Consider the following 18,640-nt stretch of genomic DNA (forward strand, 5'->3'; position numbering starts at 1 on the left):
AAGCGTGCCTACTAAATGTCCTATAAATTTAATTTCTATCAGAACAATTTCAATCTTTCCAATCAAGTCCTGTCTTCCGTCTCCATGAACTCCAAAATGTTTTAGGTCACTATCTGCCTTCCACATATATGAATTAAATCTGTCCCTTTCAGCTTTGACTCTAGAAAGGGATTGATTATTACTCTTGTTATTATTTACAGGGCATCGACTTTGGCAGCTGCAAAGCATATTGAAATATCTCCTATTTCTTCCTTGAGGGACACATTGCACTTTCTTTTCCTTATTTTTCCTCATTCTCTTAAGAGTAGCTGGTTTTAAGATGCATTGTTTAAATAAATTCTTATAAGTACTTATGCACTTCATGACTTTTAAAGCAATTGATTTTACTGCATTAGCTCAGGCTAGATGGACAGTCAGGCATAACAGTTTGTTATCTCAGCTTCAACAATTAAAGCAGTCCTTTGCCAGTTTATACGTATTAAAAAATAGAGAAGGAATTTGAATAGACTCCTTCAAAATAACTGCCTTAGAGTTTTAAGCCTAAAGTTTTAAGAAGTTACAATGGGACTTTTCACAATAAGAATGCAATCATGTAGTTATAGTTAAATTAGGTATATTCTCTGAGTTTATCTTCAGGTCTGTTGGAGCTATTGGAAAGGTTTCCTAGATAATAACACTTCAAGACTACTCTGTAGTCTTTGAAAGTTGCTTGCAAACCTCTGACTATGTTTAGGTATAGACTGACATACTAGTGAAATACTCTGGGGTGCCAGGCATTGCACATTTGTAAAGAAAAGGTTTAGAAATTAACCAGAACAGTTCTTTCAATAAATGTAATTGAATATTTAGCAATTGAATGTTTAAACCTTCCTTTTAAGTCAGAAACCTTAATTTTTGTCTTTACACATTAGCTTGAGTTGAAATTTTATTGAGGTAAAGAAAAAAGATCATTGTAGTAACTTTCTTTATTTGGAGGTAAAGAAAAAATAAAGGGTTTGGAGGTTAAGTATAGTGATTTTAACAGGCTTCTACTGCTGAATTTTTATCCGGTTTCAAATTGACAAGCAGGTGTTTTTGCCAGTTTTACAACCTAACGTCCCAAATCCTGTTTAGGATCCTAACAAAGAATAGACAGTTTTGCCTCCAGGCAAAGGCCTCAGCCTTGCCTGGGGCTTTGTATGTAAAGAAGTGTTTGTGTAGTGTAAAGTAGGATTACAGAATCTATGATTCAATTATGCTATTAAAAGTTTAGCCTTTGCCATCCTGTAGCAGCTACGTTATTTTTTTGTACCTCCCATTACAGCTAATGCAAGATATTATGATTGGAAAAATCCCCTGAAATGTCACATGCTGATTCTGCTGTTTGATGCCGATGTGCATTTGAGGTAGTGACGCAAACTACTTCACTGAAGTAATTTCTGTCAGAGAACAGAATTTTCCCCCCTTATTTTAGTAGCAGCTACTATAGCTGTCATGCCTCTGCCATACAGTTGCTTCTTAATAAGATTTTTTTGTTTTGTTTTGTTCTGCATGAGTAACCCTGGACTCTCCAGTCTAATCTTCCCTGTAATACTATTTTCTACTTTTTTTTTTTTTTCCCTTCAGTAGGTGACTCCTCACAAGATGGCAAATCAGGCTCAGGAGAAAAGATCAAGAAACGTGTGAAAACTCCATACTCGCTCAAGCGGTGGCGTCCCTCAACATGGGTCATCTCTACTGAGCCGCTGCACTGCGAAGTCAACAATAATGGCAGTGACCGGGCAGTCCACTCCAAATCCAGCACTGCTGTTTACCTTGCAGAAGGAGGCACTGCCACCACAATGGTATCTAAGGACGCAGGAGTGAACTGCCTGTGAAATACTTTAAATGCCGAAATGACCTTTTTTTTTGCATTATTTGAAACAAACATGCAGAAGACATTTAAAAAAAAAAACAAACTTTCTCCTCCTGTCAGCAACCCCTATCAAGGACTCGCTTTAAATAGATTTCAGCTATGCAGAAAATTTTTAGCTTATGCTTCCATATTTTTTTATTTTGTTTTATTTTTTGAATGTTTTTGCACTTTTATTTAGTATCACTAAAGTTAAGTCTGTCTGTTTTGACCACGGAATATATATATGTGTATCAAAAATGTGGTCTCAAAATATTTTTTTAAAAAAAAGTAACAGAAAAGTATTGCTGATAATCAGTTTGGACCAGTTTCTTAAGGTCACTAAGATCATAAGCAGACTATAAGACAGGTTTGACTGCAGTGGTGTCTTGTAACCATGTTTTGATTTCTGTGCACAAGCTAGTCTGTATATTTCTATGTTTCAAAGTGTATTCTCTTTTGATTACCCCACCCTGCCATTTTTCTTGTGTCATGTTGAAATGTGCAATAGTCTATAGTTCACAGTATGCTTTATTGAAAAGTGTTTCTAAAACTGCCACGTGTTCCTCTTTTTGTATTTGTTAATTTTTCCCTGACAATTGAGCAGTCAGCCAGTCATGAGAGTGAACTTTGCACACCATAGCCAGCTTGAAGCAGCTGCCTATATCACATTGTGCTCTGAGGTGACAATGCATGAATTTTTCCCCAGCTTGAAAGGGCTTTTAAAAAGGAATGAAAAATATGAGCTCAGTATCTTTCATTTGATTCTTCCAAAGTGAAGTGCTTTTCTTTACCAGTAGTAGATGCCAGCCTGTGAAGTTCTGAGTAACAAACCGTTGAACAAATTTAAGGCAACAGTTTCAGCCATTCTTGTATGTTATTTTGTGTGTAGTTTCAGCCTTTGTGTTTATGTAAAACCGTACTTAGATCACTAATAGTGTACATTGAAAAATGCATTTTCAACATAAATCTAAACAACTATCATACTTAAGAACTCTGGTGAAGATAGGTTGCAAAGATATTTTGTTGACGCAGAGGAAAAATCATAAATCTTATTTGGCACAGAACAGTTTTGGGATGAGTCACAAATCTTTTTTAATTTAACACCTTACAGACAGTTTGGGGTAAAATCAGGCTGATTATTTATGCAGCTAGGTGCATCCTGATTGGCTGCTGTTGCTAAGTTAACTCTTCTTCCCCTCAGATTTTTAAAGCCCTTCATTCATCTTGTTAAAATCTATTGTATGCTTCTAAAATTCATGGTTATGGGTGTTTGGGGACAGGAATATTTTTCCTCTGGTTAGACCCTTCTTTCAGTTTGTATGTAACACTCCACACGTTGATTTTGGGTGTCAGTGAACATGAATGTAATACTTATTAAGATAATTTTTTTTTTCATCATCTCATGTGGAACCTCTTAAACTCTAAGTTTTTGTAGAATTATCATTTTTACTGCCTACTGAAAGAAAATTAATTTCCTTACTGGTCAGGACTTACTTTTGCCTAAGAAATATCCTTCCACCTAAGAAATACTCTGATTGAAAACACTTCAGTAAAAAAATACTTAGATTAAATATATGTATATATATATAACACATGTCAGTCTTTGGTACTGAGTAAAGGAAAACTGTTAATGTTCAAAGAAAGAAAATCTATGCAGTCAGCCTGCCAAACTCCTATGGCAGGATACTGGCAGCAAACAATTGCCTCCCCCAACCTATCTTCTTTCAGCAGTCTGAAACAGATGCTCTGTGCTTTCAAGCTCATTTGTTTCCTTGCTATTGTATTACTTTTCCCCATGAGTTAAACTTGCCAACTCTGTTTTGTACATCTGATATAACTGGCATAATATATGCCTTGCTACATCTGATTCTTGCTGTTTCTTAAACCTTTGTTTTTGCTTGATTTCTAGGATTTTTCTCCTGTAATACTTATTAACGGTTTCTTAGAATCTCTGAGATATCTCCAAGAGATAATTCTAAATCCAGACTTTTGATTCAGTGTAGTTGCAGAAATGCAAGATATGAGACAGTTAGGAATGCCTGTGTTCTCTAAGTACCAGTTTGAGTAATACTTTTCATCTCTGAGGCACAATTCTGTTATATCGAAGTATAAATACATTGTTATATTTCTCCTCTTCAAAAATACACCCTTTCTCTGGTTTTACTTTTAATTCACTCCCCATCATCCCATCTGCTGCAATCTTGCATCCCAGATGTTGAAAACTTGCCAGTTGCTCAGCTGGGTTTCAAGACCTGAATCAGAATTTTTGGCATTCTGTTCGTAATGTTGGCTGTGTTTTGCATCTCTTTTCGACTTCTTCAAGTCCACATTTGAAGTACAGTATGTTGTTTAGTGATGATTGCTGTATCATGCATATTGAAGATTCTTCACTCCTTTCCCAATGACTTTTTCATTTGCCTTACATGTATCATCCATCAGTATTTCAGAATGTGGACTGAAAAGCATATTTAGGACTTTCTTATCTAACTTGACACTCTAGGGAAAGAAAAGTTATTTGTCCTGACTACTGCTTCTTTCTGCTAAGACAGATCTGCAGCAGTCCTCTAGCCTTTCATTTCAGTCCAATGCTTTAATTAGGAAAAAAAATCCAACTTTTTTATACTTCATGCAATGAAAATCATTTTAATGCCAGATGAAAAGGTTCTTCTGCAATTTTCTTTAAGTATTCTTAAAGCAAGTATAATAATTTCACTTCCTTTATCTTTTTCTGTAACTTGCTGGAAAGCCTTTTGGTGTGGATTATAATTAGCAAAAGGTATTGGATTGGTAACCTACCATGGATAAATATAATTTGTAACTTGATAGAAATGTGTACTTTATCACAAAATATCCTATAGATTAAATAGAGAAAGACTATTTATTTTAAAAGGTCAGTCAAAACAAACTCTTAACTGTGTAACAAAATATCATATTTCTGCACAGCTAGATGAGATCAGATTAACAGTTTGTTTTTAATGGTTATTTCAGTAATGTCCTTTTTAGCTCACAGCACATAATCCAGTCTCCACATAATACTTTCTCTGTAAATTAAATGATGTTGAATTTTATCTAATATCTTGGAGAATCGCCTTTAACCAAATAAAATACATGTAAGAGAGAATTCTACAGATCAGACACATGGATAGATGATAAATGTACCATAATCAAGGGAGACAAATGTGTTTTATTTCTTTACTTTTTTTTTTGCATAATGATTAAAGTTGATAATTTTCTGTCAATATCTCATGTAAATTGCAGACAAGATAAATATAGAAAAATGAAAAAAAGAATGATAGTGTAAATATATATGACTTGTGCTACTGTCAAATAGGCAACAGTAGAATATTTGCTATGGTAATTTATAATGTATAATTCAAGTCAAATATTACAGCAAACATTTTTGATGTTTCTATATTTAAGCCAAAATTCAAAAGCTTATTCATTTTAGAAAATGACATGCTAGTAGAAGTTAAATGAGTTACTTAGGTTAATGCAATGTCTATTTTACCGTTTCCTATAATAGTGATACTCGCCAACATGACATGGTTTTTAGAATGTGAATTCTAACCATTTGAACAGACATGCCTGCATAGTCAAATTTATTTTCTTCTAAAATTGACATGTGCAAGTAAGATTATCTGGAACACTTCCCCTGAATTTGCTTACAAAGCTCTATGCTTCATGTGCTAAACAATTAGGATTAAAAATGGCTTTCTTGGAACTCTGAGATGCACTTAAATTGCACAGCTAAAAGCTAGAGTTCCTAACTTACAGGAAAACTAGTTGATACTGTCTTCTTCAGAATATTCTCTGAAACAAGGAACACTTTTTTGATTGTGTTTTACTTTCTTACCATAGTTCATTCGAGTCTTATTTCCATTTTGAAAATTATCTAATTTTCATCGGCAACAGTTTCATTTTTTTTAGTGCACAGGGGACAAAAAACAATGAAAGATGGATGCTGGCAGGTTTCAGGAAAAACAAATGAACAGAACCCTTATTAATATGTTTATAAAGTGTGTATCTTCCCATCTGTCCACTCTCCTAAAAAGAAATCTTTAACCCTACCTGCCTCAGAAAGGACAATAAGGAGGTTCTGTATTTGTATGGAATGGATTATTGGGAAAAAAAATAATAATGAATTGTTGTGTAGAAATTACATATGTATACCTGTATAAAAATAATGAAGTTCCCAATGCTGAAACAGTGATTTTAAGTGAGAAAAATAATAATTGCTTAGCAGAGTAGTACATGCATGACCTGCTGTATATGAAATTTGAATTTGGAGCAATTTATTATAGATTGAGATAGGTTTGATTAGACTATGAAAGTTGGGTTATAGACTGGATGACTTAGATTTTGCGTAAATTTGGATTATTTGAACTTTTCTATCTGCTCTCCCACTATCCATTTTGCCAAGTAAATATATTAACCTCAATGTCCTTATTAATTTGTTAAACTTTAGTCCTTTCTTCAGTGAGAAAGCTATAGCAGTAGAGCTAAATATATATATTTTTATGTAAACTCTGTATGTATTTAGATGCATATGCATTATATCCATAATTCCAGGATTAAATTCTGTGAGTTACAGCGTCAGATGTTAGCACTGGTAGCAAGCATTCTTTTTCAGATACCATTTTTAAGTAGTCTTTGCAATAAAAATTGGGCACAGACTGAGACACATAATTCAGCAGTATAAGATCTCCCATGACAGACTTGTCATTGTTTTTTTAATGCAGTAGCTATTGTTAGGTGTGTGGTTGCCCTTTAACACTTTTTTTTTTAGGCCATTAAATCCAATTACATTTTAGGCTTCTATGTTGTCATATAAAACCTCAAGCTATAGAAATACATATGTCTGTTATTTTTTTCCCCTAAATTGGTTCAGGTTTTATGCAAAATAGTATAAATAAATAAATAAATAAATAAATAATAAAATAAAAATTAGATTTCTCATTTTGGGGTTTCTTCTGTACTGACTAAAATTGGTAGCAGAACTTCCAGTTACGCAGCAAAGAGATTTAGGCATTCCTGCAGATCAAAATGGGAGTTTGGTTTGGCACAAGTTTATCTGAGGAAACCAATATCAAATCAGCTGGTGCTTGAGCCAAATGCAGTTGAAATCAAAGATGAGTCTGCCATTGATTATGAGCAAGGGAGAGCTAGTTATGCTGGCATTGATTTTAATAATTTCTTGGGAGGATTAGCCCTGGGAAAGCCAAGGTAGAATGTTAGTTAACTTCAGTGCATAGGTCATGTTTCAATAGGCACCATAACTGTCACAGTAAGGAAGGATTTCTTCAAAGTTCTTGCAGGCTTCTGCAGATACATTACAGCATACAAGTGTCAGGAGCATAGTATCTCACCTGGTAATTATTTTAAAGCAGAAGTAATTACCCTTTATAACTTAGAAGCTTCCAGGTCTCCCAGAAGTCAACTTTTATAACCCATTAACTTGTTTTAAAGACAGAGCAAAAATGTTGAGGTTTATTTCTAGAGCACTTGATTCACTTTTTTTTTGTGCTTCAGGACTGTATCATGAAGTATCACAGTTCAATCTTCCTTATTCAAAAGAAGAAAAGTAGGTAATATTTCTGTAATTTTTAAAAAGTCAAAAGAACACAAACAGGCAAGTCCAAGTTATCACTGCCTTTCATTTGTCACTTGAATTTTCTTATTTGTGACTCCTCTGTCTCTTTCACAATGTTGAAATGTACTTAAAAAGGTTCGTATGTAATGTTTCTTGTCTGCTTTTTGTCTCTAGAGGAAAGTGTGCTCTATTCACATTTATATAAGCTGGAATCATATTTTACAATTGCTGTTGATTATTTTCCCCCCAAATGCAGTATAAGAGGAAAATGAACATGGCAAAGACTGATTTCTAGGGTTTGGTCTTCTGTAGAGGCTGAAATTAGGACATGTGAAACTGCCATTTTCCTTATGAAAGACTGTAAAGAGTATTTCTGAGCGAGCTTTTCTGGGGAAGAGGGGGGAGAAACCCTAGAATATGGAGTCTCATCAGAACCCTTTTGTTAACGGGTATTTTTGGTTTTTCTCTCAAATGATTGAGGAAATATCATGTATGAATTTATAAATAATTGCTTTCAGTTATTTCTTTTGTATAAGCTGCCCAATACCCTTGCTATGCTATATAAGTTGTGTTTCATGGAACAGTGTGAGTATGAAATGAAAAGCTAATTTTTTTTAATCATCTGTGGATGCCACTATGAAAGCTGACATTGTTAAAGCCACTACAGAGTTTTCTATGAATACTTGTAAGAATTGCTTTGTTATATATAAACCTAAATAAAGAGATTGTATTGATACAGAGACATTGGATAAGAACATTTAAAAGGCTATTCTTTAGGTCTAAAAGAAAAGGCTTGCTGTAAAATGGTGCATTATTCCATTTATTAAAGATCATATTAATGACAAAAAGCATGGTCTTTTGTGGCTTTTTCATGGTATTATTGGCCATCAGTGCTCCCAAGAGTGAGGGGAAAACTGTTGCAGTATATTATTTTGTTGGTGGAAGAATGAGGAACTACTTCATTACTGTGAGCTGAACAGGACCTTCAGATACTTCAAGCATGTGACAGATTATACATTGCACTGTTATCTGATAACAGTGTGAAATAATTAGGGCTTGCCTTTACTACATTAATGCACTGCTTTTTCGTCTGTTCTCACTGGTCAGCACTTAAGATGCTTGCATTAGCAACTCAATACAGTTTGTGTGCATTTCAAACTGTGCAACATGCATCCTTCACCTTTTAGCACCAAGCACTGTACTCTGGGACCTCACTGGCTTCAGAACTTCCTGTTACACACAGACTGGTGGGGCACATCCTGCACCTCAGTAGCTCTGGTGTTTACATCTCTCCTCCTTACTTAATTCTTGCTGATTTATTTTTCTGCATCCACAGCAATAATGTTTTTTGCAAGCAAGTAAGAAGGTGGGTTAAGTCTGACACCTCTGTGGCCAAAGAGCTACCTTATGAACAAAAAGAAAGAGCACGAAGAACTTTCTTGCTGTCATGAATGAGGAGGAAGCAACAAATTGAGGCAAGTAGTGTATGGGTTGAACACTTGCATATACTGCAGTTCACCTCAGCAGCCTCACAAATGGATCTCGAAATCCCTGGCTACAGGGAGGGACCATTACAAGCCTTCCTGCTGGTGAGCAGGAAGCAGTCACCTGTGATCTTCAATGCGGGATGTACCTTGGGGGGGTTTGCCTCAGAAGGATTAGGAGATTAGAATAGTTACTGACAAGGAGAAGGTCCCTCCCAAAAGACAGCACTGTGCTTACATGTGGTGGCTTGCTGTTGGCTCAAGGTAACTGAACACCAGCTCACAGGAAAGAGGCTAGCTAGCCTGGTCTTACTCCTTACATGTGAAGCTTTAAGAACAGGCTCACGATGCTCTTTTTATCTAGAGGTCTCAGTGACATTGATGGGAGCTTGGAACCTTTTGAAGTCCTCTCACGATCAACTCCAAGGAAGTTACATTTCCCATGAGGCTGTAGTCAGGAAGTCAGTGGGTGCCTAGGCCACCTGGAGCTCTCATTTCCTGTGCCACAACAGGCCTGTTCCCTTGTTCCCTGCGGTCCTGCCATATGTGGCAGCTCCTCTTCTGGCACAGGTGGGAAAAGTTGGTTGGTGGCAGTGCTGCAGCAAGTCTGGGGAGGCGTGCTGAGTTGATCAAGGACAAAACCAGGAACTCCTGTATGCCCACTCTACCTTTGCTAGTGCCCTGGAAGGCCAGGCTGCAGCTGCCAAGGTGGCCACCATGTGCGCAGGCTCCCAGCTCTGTATGTGGAAAGTAGATGTGTGTCTCCCCCCCCTCCGCAGCAGTTATCACTCCTTGCTGACAGCAAGGGCAGCCAAGCTTTGGCCTAACCCAGCAGGCGTGGCTGAGTCTTATCCTTAGGGCATCTGAGAAGCCTTGAGTCAGCTCTGCAATAACAAAGTGTAACCAATGAATTTTATCAATATTTCTTACTGAGGATGTGAGCTACTCAGACCCAAGAAATAGTCTCCCCCAAGAGATTTCTGTGCGTGACCTTATGCACACACCTCAGTCAGCTCTCTCCTGCAGAAATAACCACTTTTATTCAGCTTTTGCTTTGCTACTGGGAAATTAAAGTAAAACAACAACAATTATATTCCCCTTTGTTCCAGAGCAGTGATGCAGCTGCGGGACGTACTTTGTGGAACACAGCCACATCAGTCTTTCACTTGTTTCCATTCAGTTTTTTTTTCTCCCCATTTACTTCTTGCTAATTCTGATGTTATGTAAATTTTCCATGTGCAAGAGATTATAGACATCTGCTCTCTGGCATGATCCAAAGCACATTCTATTGGATAAGAAGGTTAATTTTACACAGGCAGGAAAACTCTACTTTACCAAAATGTTTTTATGTGTATAAAATCAGCTTTTCACGTTAGCCTGAAAGATTGTCATTCTTCTTCAAACGAGGAGTTGAAATTTTTTGATTTCTAGAATTTAAATGGCACGCTCAGGCCCTCTGCTTTTATGTCAGGGGATATTCCTCTCTTCAGATTTCAGTACCACAGGGGAAGTCTGGGAGAAATCCACAAATGCTGATCTGAGTCTAAGTCATGTGCTGGGGAGCACTCGTGCCTCTTTGCCAAAGACAACAGATAACGCTGCCCAAAGACAGCTGGTAGACACTGGGACACAGCTGGTAGACACTCCCTGTTCGTAGGGAGTGGTCTGTGGAAGATGACTGGGGAAAGCAAGCCAGTATTTACTAGGCGGCATCTGAGTACAAGGCATTTTTAGATGGGGATCACAAGGGCACTGAAAAACATTCAAGGATGCAAGTATTGAGAAAGGTTGGAAATAACCGATCTAGGTGCTTTTTAGCTCCTGGCAGGAAGGACAGCACCTTCCCAAGACCCACCACAACCCAAGAACCTTTTTAGAATGAGCGCATGCACCCAGTACTTAGCAGTCATGGTTTTGGATGAGTGTTGGCTGAAAGGCTGCCAGAAGCAGAGGGGCTTGGAGCTTTGCCTAGCTTTGCCTCTTTCATCTTCTCAAAGATCACATCCTCTCTCTCAGTGATGGCTCTCTGGGTGTCCTGGAGGCAAAGCCAGGTTGAACACAAGGCACAACGTATGAGGATGGGATGGCACAATTGAGATGAAGTGGTGTCTGGTTGAGATGTAACCATACAGTTAAAAGCTCCCCTGCCCCTCACGGCTAAACACAAGGAGACTTTAGAGCACTACTTGATCATTACTCTCTAAGTAGGTATTTTCTCAAATCAGAGAATCCCATGTGCCCACCCCATCATATGCTCTGCTAAAGTTAATTAATTTAACTGCAGGACTACTACATGTATGTGGACAGAAAAGTTATTTCATCACTGCTTCTCAATGCATGAATAAGCCATGCTAACAGAATTTTAACAATCTCTTGAGCTTTTATAAATGTTATAAAAACAAACAGAAGCAAAACAAGTTTGTAGACCTGAATCAGAAGGACGGATCTTTCTTCTGTGTTCTCTTAAGTGAATAGTGTCTATAGCTATATGCCTATTTATCACATATACAGCACGTTCATCATTCTGTAATATGGCCTTAAAATATACCTCACTGAAATATTTCCATTTATCAAATGAATTGATAATTTTGACAATTGAGATAAATATTTTATTCACAGTAATATAGTTCCATTATACTCACAGTATGGAAATTGTGTCCTTGGCTTGTGAGACAAATCAGTATTTAATGTTCATATATCAAATTTTCTTCTATTGTTCATATGCATTCTTCTGCCTTGGGACTAGAAATACAGAAGCATGTTACATCTCTAAATACAACACAAAAGTAGATTAATTATTATTTTACAAGCTCTATGACTGTGCTAAAAATAATAAGTTTTTGGAAAATACTTAAAAAAAATAAATCTAAAAGGAAGGAAAGTTTTGTTGCTGGAAGGAAGGAGTTACATGTAAATTATTATTCAGTATATTTTTCTGGGGGGATAGTTGTGGGAGATTAAACTGTGGTTTGCTTAAATGAATTAGTCCACTTCTGTCAGTGGCACTGAAGCCAAAAATTCAGACACGTGGTGGACAATATGCTTTTCCTCCTGCTCATTTTCTTCCTTCAACAGAGCTTGAGAACAGTTGCAGTTACTCTCAGCTGGCAAGAACTCATGTTGGTGAACCAAGCGTGACTCCAATTGCTCCTTTCCATCAGCAGTTCGACACTTTCACAAGGTTCTTATTTACTATTGCTACTGTTATTTAATGTGTGTTCAGAAAATTGATCTGTATGCATGCAAAATCACGTAGTATGGAGGTGAAGTTAGTTCTGGCTTCTACAGAAGTTCGTACCTCTCCCAGGTAATTGTGTGGAGTGGAAACATCTCTCAAGCTATCTGTTAAGAGTTGCATCGGGAATCAGTGTTTGTAAAAAAAAAAAACAAAAAAAAAAACCACCAAAAACAACTACTTACAACGCCAGTGAGAGATATTATTTTAATTTTTAATTATTTTAATTTTTAAGCCTCAAGATATTATTTTATGAAACATTTTCTTAAAGATTGTAAACTTATAAAATGTGGCAAGAGTGCATTTTTGTTTTAAGTTGCCTTTTACTTATTGCAAGTATCTTGACTTATGGCCAAGGTCCCATCTGTTGTTTTTATTGTTTTAATCTTAATACCTTATTTTCAATCTGCTTGCCTCCTCAAATCCCCCCACATATTCTGGAATATTAACTAGGATCCTAAAGGTTTTGTGAGAAGCAAATTCTATTAAATTTGTCCTATTTTTTAAAAGTATTTTTCCCCTGTTGTTGTTTAACACCCCCGTAAACAAGCAAAACTAACTCACTCTGCAGGGGAAAGATGGGAAATGCAATGAAATATCCTGGGGCATAATCTAATGTTTAGATTAGGCTCCCAGAATCTTTAATCTTTCAACCTTCAACATTACTCGCAACAACTGTAGGTATAACAATTACAGACAGTAGATTGCTCCTTTATGAGTGCTGCTTTGCATTAATTTAATTTCAGAGTAATTAAAGAAGATATTTGAAGCTACTTGGAGCCCAATCATTTACCATAAGGTTTGCTCATTACTGATATTTTTAACAGTACATTTTTCATATATATTATTATGAGCAGTGAGTGGATCTACTCATAGAACTTCAGTCCTCAGGACGATAAAGTTCCTTAAGTGTTGGTTGTTTTGGTAGTCAGTACAGAGGGATTTGGGCTTATAAACTTAGTTAAACCTCTTTGGCCCTTTGTTTCCCTGCTTTTGATTCAGGATTACTATTTTGATCACTTCCCTACTTTTGTCCCTATCATCACTAGGCTGCAAGTTTGTTCATGCAGCTCTGTGTTTTACTGTCTGCCTTTGAGGGCATTCTCGACAAGCTTCTATCATTTGGATTGATTTGTTTGTAACTGTAGCTTTCACTGCTCTCTGTATTTTAAGAAAGAATCGACACCTTGCATGCAACAGAATGCCTGCAATACCTGAATTTAATCTCCCAACAATGACTACTAGGCAGCACATTTTGGAAGGGCTCTGGTGAGGTGCTGAGTGCCCATTGCCTCCAGGCGCTGGCACTTCACTTGGGCGTGTGAGCATACCAGGCCTGCTCAGCTCATACAGGACAATGGGATGAGTAAAAATACTACATAGAGATGCTGATGCCAGAGAAACGGATCCTGTGTATGTGCAGTGACTCCAGTGGGCTTGCTTATCTAAAAGGCTGATTCAAATGATACTGATAAGAAGGCTCATAACTTCTCTGACAATAACGATTTTCATTCCTGTTAGTTTTGGATTGCTGTTGGCACCATTATGATAGGTGTTGTGGGCAGAATAAGAAACCCACTGATGGGAAGAAATCACAGCCCGCAGATGCCACATGAAACTGCGTGAAATGCATGGTGCGAAGTTGGCCTGGACGCCATTTGGCAAGTCCGAATGCAGCAAGGAGTGTGACAGCTGAAACAAACCCCAGCTCGTGGGAGATGTGAATTGAAAGGAGAGTCTGGGGGGGATTTGGATCCAAGTCACTGGGGGGAGGGCTTTTGCTTTGACTTTTCTGTTATTAAAAAGAATGTTTCAAAACTATTTTCAAGTAATTCATAATACTGCTTTAGTTGTTTCTTTTATTTCCATAGGGTGTAGGAGTAAGATCTGTTGTAACACATTTATTACAGTTTAAACAAATTAATGTATGAAGTACACACAGTTTGATTAGCTCTGAGTACATGATTTTACATGTTGAACTTTCATGTCTAATGCATGTAAAGCAATACAACTGCTGATGAGAAGCATACATAAATGCTTTGCTTTATATTCTCATAACAACTGTGTGGAGCAGTGCCATTTTTTACAGTGTGACAATAACGTGGGAAGTACTATAATTGTCACAGATATCGTGACTTGGCTCCAAAAAGTGCATCATGCAAAAAAATATAAATCAATACCTTTCATTTTTGGCCTCTTTGAAACAGTATCAGAAATTAGGATTTCTTCAAAATATTTTATGCCTTAAAAATATCCTTATGGCACACTGTTCCAAACAATGCCAGTATTTCTGGAGAGGGCAAACTGTCCAAGCAGCAAAAGCCTGCTGAGCAACTGCACCAGCATTGGCAGTAGGTGATGTCACAGCAAAGAGGATTACATTTTCTGGTCTTGATTGAAAATTGCAACCAAGATATGAAATAAATGCTGCACACGTTAACCTGCATTAGGGCGACCTAACTCACTGACCTGGGCTGCCAACAAAGCAGCAGACAGGTTCTGTTTATTTATCCAGGCATAGCATGCCAGGGTGCTGTTTTTCTACCTCCAGGGCATTTTCCTGTGGAGCATCATGAAGCTTGGGTTCTCTTTTTCAGTGTATCCATGGAGTCGCAGAGGGAGTTATGAGACCCTTTCACCTCCACTGCTTGTTCTCTGCCTCTTGGCCATCCCTGGTGAGGCGAGCACTATCTCCCTGACATTTCCCTAATTAAGTGCGTTACCTGGGACTACGATGCTTTGGCACATTGTACCAGCAGTACTTGTGATGGCTACAAGAAAAGGACTGGGAAGTGGTCCCATGTATCATTTTTAAGGTGACTTAAGTAACTTGCTTACTGTAAGGAGAGGATACAGAAGACTGATGGTAGTCTGCCAGGCTCCTGGTCCCTTTCCTTGACAGCCACTTTCAAGGGTAGCCTAATATAATTCTCATTAACACTGGGCACAGCCTTGTAGCCAGTTTTGGTTGACCCATTGTGCTACCATGAAGGCTGTGTTACTAGTATGTACACAGCCTGTGAGCATATCTGATATCCTTCAAAGGAAATTTAATTGATGCAGAGTGCAGCAGCTCACTTCATAACAAGCTCATCACCAGAAATGCATCAATCCTATTTCCTTCTGCCATTCTGATTTCACAGAATCACAGAATTCTGTGATTTCTCATAAAAAAAGATTTCTCTTGAGAGGGACTTTGACTTTCAAGGTTGTAGGGAGGCCTGTGTCCAGGCATCCTTAAAAAGGGCCTGTACGCATAGTCTTGCTTTTCAGGTTTGTTAAAATTGTCAGCCACAAAAATGAAGTTCTTCAAAGGGGAAGACAGGGCTTTTTAAGTAAGGGAGGCATCAATCAAAAACAGCAAAAGAGAAAAGAGAAAAAAAAAAACAACCTACCCAAGAGAGAACAGTATGTAATTTGTTGTCACATCATTTGTATCATAGCAATGGTATTCAATTGCAACATGCAACTTGCAGAACAATATTGAAAGGAATTTGGCACTTGGCTACGGAAAGTCCTCTGGAGTAGCCCAGAACTGGCACTGGCAATAGAATTGATTCCCAGGACCTGAGGGAGCTAAAGAGTGTTTACTTTACAGCTAAATAATTCAAATGTGTGAACCAAGGCCTATTGCAAGCACGTATGTGCTCCTCTGAAGTACAAATCAGGTTAAGAAGATGCTGGCATTTAACCAGTATTTTAAGAAGATTGCAGCAAAGATACGGAGTCTAACGGAGAACAGTAAACAAAGCAATTAAGGGAAAAAGGGGGGTCAAGTCTGCCTGGATATTACCCACACGCTGGTGCCATCATCTGCAACGCTAAGCCGGTGGCAAAGCGATTGGATAAGGCGCTGCCGAGCCCTCGTCCTCTCCCGCAGGGCAGCCCTGCTCGGAGCGTGCAGCCGCCTCCCGGGAGGCACTCCCCGCCCGGTTACGGGCCTTCCGCCCTGCAGCTTGGCTCGGCCCGGCAGGCCCCAAGGCCCGGGGGGGGCTCACGGCTCTCCCCAGCGCTCCCCGCAGCCGCCGCTCCCGGGTCCGGTGTGGCCGGGGCTGCGCGTCCGCCGGCACGTGCCGGAGCCGCCTGTCCCTTTAAGGGCTGCCCCCCCCCCCTCCCCGCGCAGGCTCAGCCACTCAGCAGCGCGGCCCGCAGCCAATGGGCGCGCCGTAGCTGCGCGAGCCGAGCGGCGGCGCGGCCAATGGGAGGGCGCGCGGGGCGGGGCGGGGCGGGGCGGGGCGGGCGGCCGGGGCACTATTGTTGATGAGGCGCACGGAGGCTCCGGAGGCAGCGCGGGGCGCCCCGGGCTGGGCACGGCGGCGGCCGGGAGAGGACGGGCCCCCGGCCGCGTGAGGCGCTGGGCCCGCGGCCTGTCCTGCCCGCGGCGCTCTCTTCCTTCCCTCCTTCCTTCCCTTCCCTTTTCTTTCTTCCCCACCGGCGGCCGCCTTCCGCCGGCTCCCCCCGCCATGTCCCACCCGCGCGTGCGGCGCGGCGGCTCCCCGACCCCGGGCACCGCGCTGGGGGGAGGCGGCGCGGCGGCGGCGGCGGGCGGCGGAGCGGGAGCGAGCAGCCGCCTCCAGCCCATGCGGGCCACGGTGCCCTTCCAGCTCAAGCAGCAGCAGCCGCAGCAGCAACATGGCAGCCCCACGAGGAGCGGCGGCACGAGCGCCACGGCCGGGGGGCTCCCACGCGCGGCGCCCTCCTCACGCAGCATCAGCCCCACGCGTGCGGCGCCCACCGGCGGAACCGGCCGCAGCGGCCCCGCTGCCGCCACGCAACCGCCGCCGGGGGGGAGCAGCGCCGCCGCCTCGGCAGCCTCGTCCTCGCGGGGCAGCCCCACGCGTGCCGGCGGGGCCCGGGGCAGTCCCCCGCGGCCCCACCACCTCCCGCCGCCGCCTCCCCCCCCCCCGCCGCCGCCGCCGCCGCTGGGCTGCGGGCCCTCACCTTGCTCCTCCCCGCTGCCGGAGGGCAGCGCCACGGCGGCGGGCAGGGTCCGGCACCGGCGGCAGTCCCCGGAGCAAGGCAGGAGCTCGCCGGAGAGGAAGAGCCCCGGCTCGCCGGGATGCAGAGGTGAGCTCCGGGCCGCCCCTCGCGCCGCGCACCTGCCGCCCGCTGAGGCGAGGGGCGCGCGGCGACCGTTACGGGGCGCGAGGCGGTTACCTCAGGGGTAGGCGCGCGCGGCGACCGTTACCGGGCGCGAGGCAGTTGCCTCAGAGGTGGGCGCGCGGCGACCGTTACCGGGCGCGAGGCGGTTACCTCAGGGGTAGGCGCGCGGCGGCCGTTACTGGGCACGAGGCGGTTACCTGAGGCGATTGGGGGCGGCGGGAGGCGGGTGGGCAGCCCGTTACTGCGGGGGAGGGCGGCCCGTGAGGGCTCGTCTCGCCCCGGCCCGGCCGTGCGTGAGTTCGTGTTCGCCGCCGGCTCTCCGCGGGCCCGGGGAGCGGAGCGGAGCCGTGCCCGGGCTTGTGGCCGCCTCGGCCCGTCCCTGTGGCTGGCTGGCAGCGGCGTGAGCGCGGTGGGGTCGGGGCTTTTGTTGGTGCGCGTTCCCCGCCTGGCCGGTGGCAAGGGGACGGAGAAAGCCAGCGAGTGGTGAGGGGAGCGTGGCGCCTCGCTGGGTGCCGCCAGAGGTTTCCAGCATCTGGGCAGCGTTGCGCAGCCCTCACGCCTTCCCCTTCCGCGCTCGCCGTGCCAAATGGTGCTTCGGTGCCAAGCGGCGGCCACAAGCCTGTGGCTGGCTGGAAAGCTCTCTGGCCCCGCGGGCACGCCGCGGAAACGTGGGGAGGAGTAGTACTCGGTGGCGCCGAGTAGTTGGTTTCAGCGTGAACCCTGCGGAGGGATGTGTGAACTTGAAGCGATGACAAGCTCATGCAAAGATAGAAAATAGTGTGGGAATGGCATACATTTTATAGCAAACCGCTCCTTAGCGTTTTGAAATAATTAAAACGTACTTACTGAGCACACTGAAATTTAAGCAATGTGTGACATCTGGTTGATGATACTAGAGGCTTAAATATGTAAGTCTTTGTTCCTTTTATTGTAAAGTTTACTTAAAAATGCATGAATGAATCTTTGTGTTAATGTCCTCAAATCTGGAAAACTTGGTGACTCTGAAGGTACCAAAGCTACAGCTAGTATTTTGTCATGAAACTGCATGTGGTAATCTATGTAAAGTTCAGAAATACACAGAAGTGCACGTGCAGAAACATAGGACCAGTAGAACTCCTTTTAATTTGTCTATGTCTCTAAATGTTGCTTTCTCCCTTTTTTTAAAATTCTGATTATAACCAGACTCTCTCTCCCTCCCTCCCTATTCTGGCTCTTGAGGAACGATGCTGCCAAATTAGACAGTCAGAACCACTTGGTACAGTACTTAAGTCACACAGAGACTAGTTTTATTTTTTTATTGTTTTTGTTTGTTTGTTTGGACACATTTCTTCAAGATTATGATATGCTACCTTCTC

General features: G+C 41.8%; 2 protein-coding genes and 2 long non-coding RNA genes across 9 annotated transcripts in view; 3 read left to right on the forward strand and 1 right to left on the reverse strand.

The window, feature by feature from the left end:
* Positions 1–8,311, forward strand: part of BMPR2 (bone morphogenetic protein receptor type 2) — a 122,291-nt gene extending 113,980 nt beyond the window's left edge. For both annotated transcript variants that reach the window (XM_084524351.1, XM_084524350.1), the window contains one exon: positions 1,606–8,311. In XM_084524351.1, the coding sequence (XP_084380477.1) occupies positions 1,606–1,856 (251 nt within the window). In that variant the 3' untranslated portion in view covers positions 1,857–8,311. The remainder of the gene's footprint in view (positions 1–1,605) is intronic.
* Positions 7,803–17,795, reverse strand: LOC311439084. Of its 3 annotated transcripts, none has more exons than XR_014694534.1 (3): positions 17,483–17,795; positions 11,590–11,689; positions 7,803–9,831 (listed from the first exon to the last, which is right to left on the reverse strand). It is a non-coding gene; the product is annotated as an uncharacterized lncRNA (long non-coding RNA). The 3 variants fall into 3 exon arrangements; XR_014694535.1 differs by lacking the exon at positions 17,483–17,795 and adding an exon at positions 17,124–17,215; XR_014694536.1 differs by lacking the exon at positions 17,483–17,795 and adding an exon at positions 15,976–16,211.
* On the forward strand, positions 11,730–14,240 carry LOC311439082. Its single transcript, XR_014694532.1, has 2 exons — positions 11,730–12,128; positions 13,704–14,240. It is a non-coding gene; the product is annotated as an uncharacterized lncRNA (long non-coding RNA).
* FAM117B (family with sequence similarity 117 member B) overlaps positions 16,213–18,640 on the forward strand; it is a 29,705-nt gene continuing 27,277 nt past the window's right edge. For 2 of the 3 annotated variants that reach the window (XR_014694531.1, XM_084524356.1), the window contains exon 1: positions 16,469–17,249. Coding sequence is in view for 2 of the 3 variants with exons in the window: in XM_084524356.1 (XP_084380482.1) it covers positions 16,646–17,249 (604 nt within the window). In the remaining variant the exon portion in view is untranslated. Of the gene's footprint in view, positions 17,250–18,640 lie in introns of all 3 variants that reach the window. The other variant, XM_084524357.1, reaches the window with a different exon arrangement.

Source organism: Aythya ferina, assembly GCF_964211825.1.
Source record: "Aythya ferina genome assembly, chromosome: 6".
Taxonomy (NCBI): domain Eukaryota; kingdom Metazoa; phylum Chordata; class Aves; order Anseriformes; family Anatidae; genus Aythya; species Aythya ferina.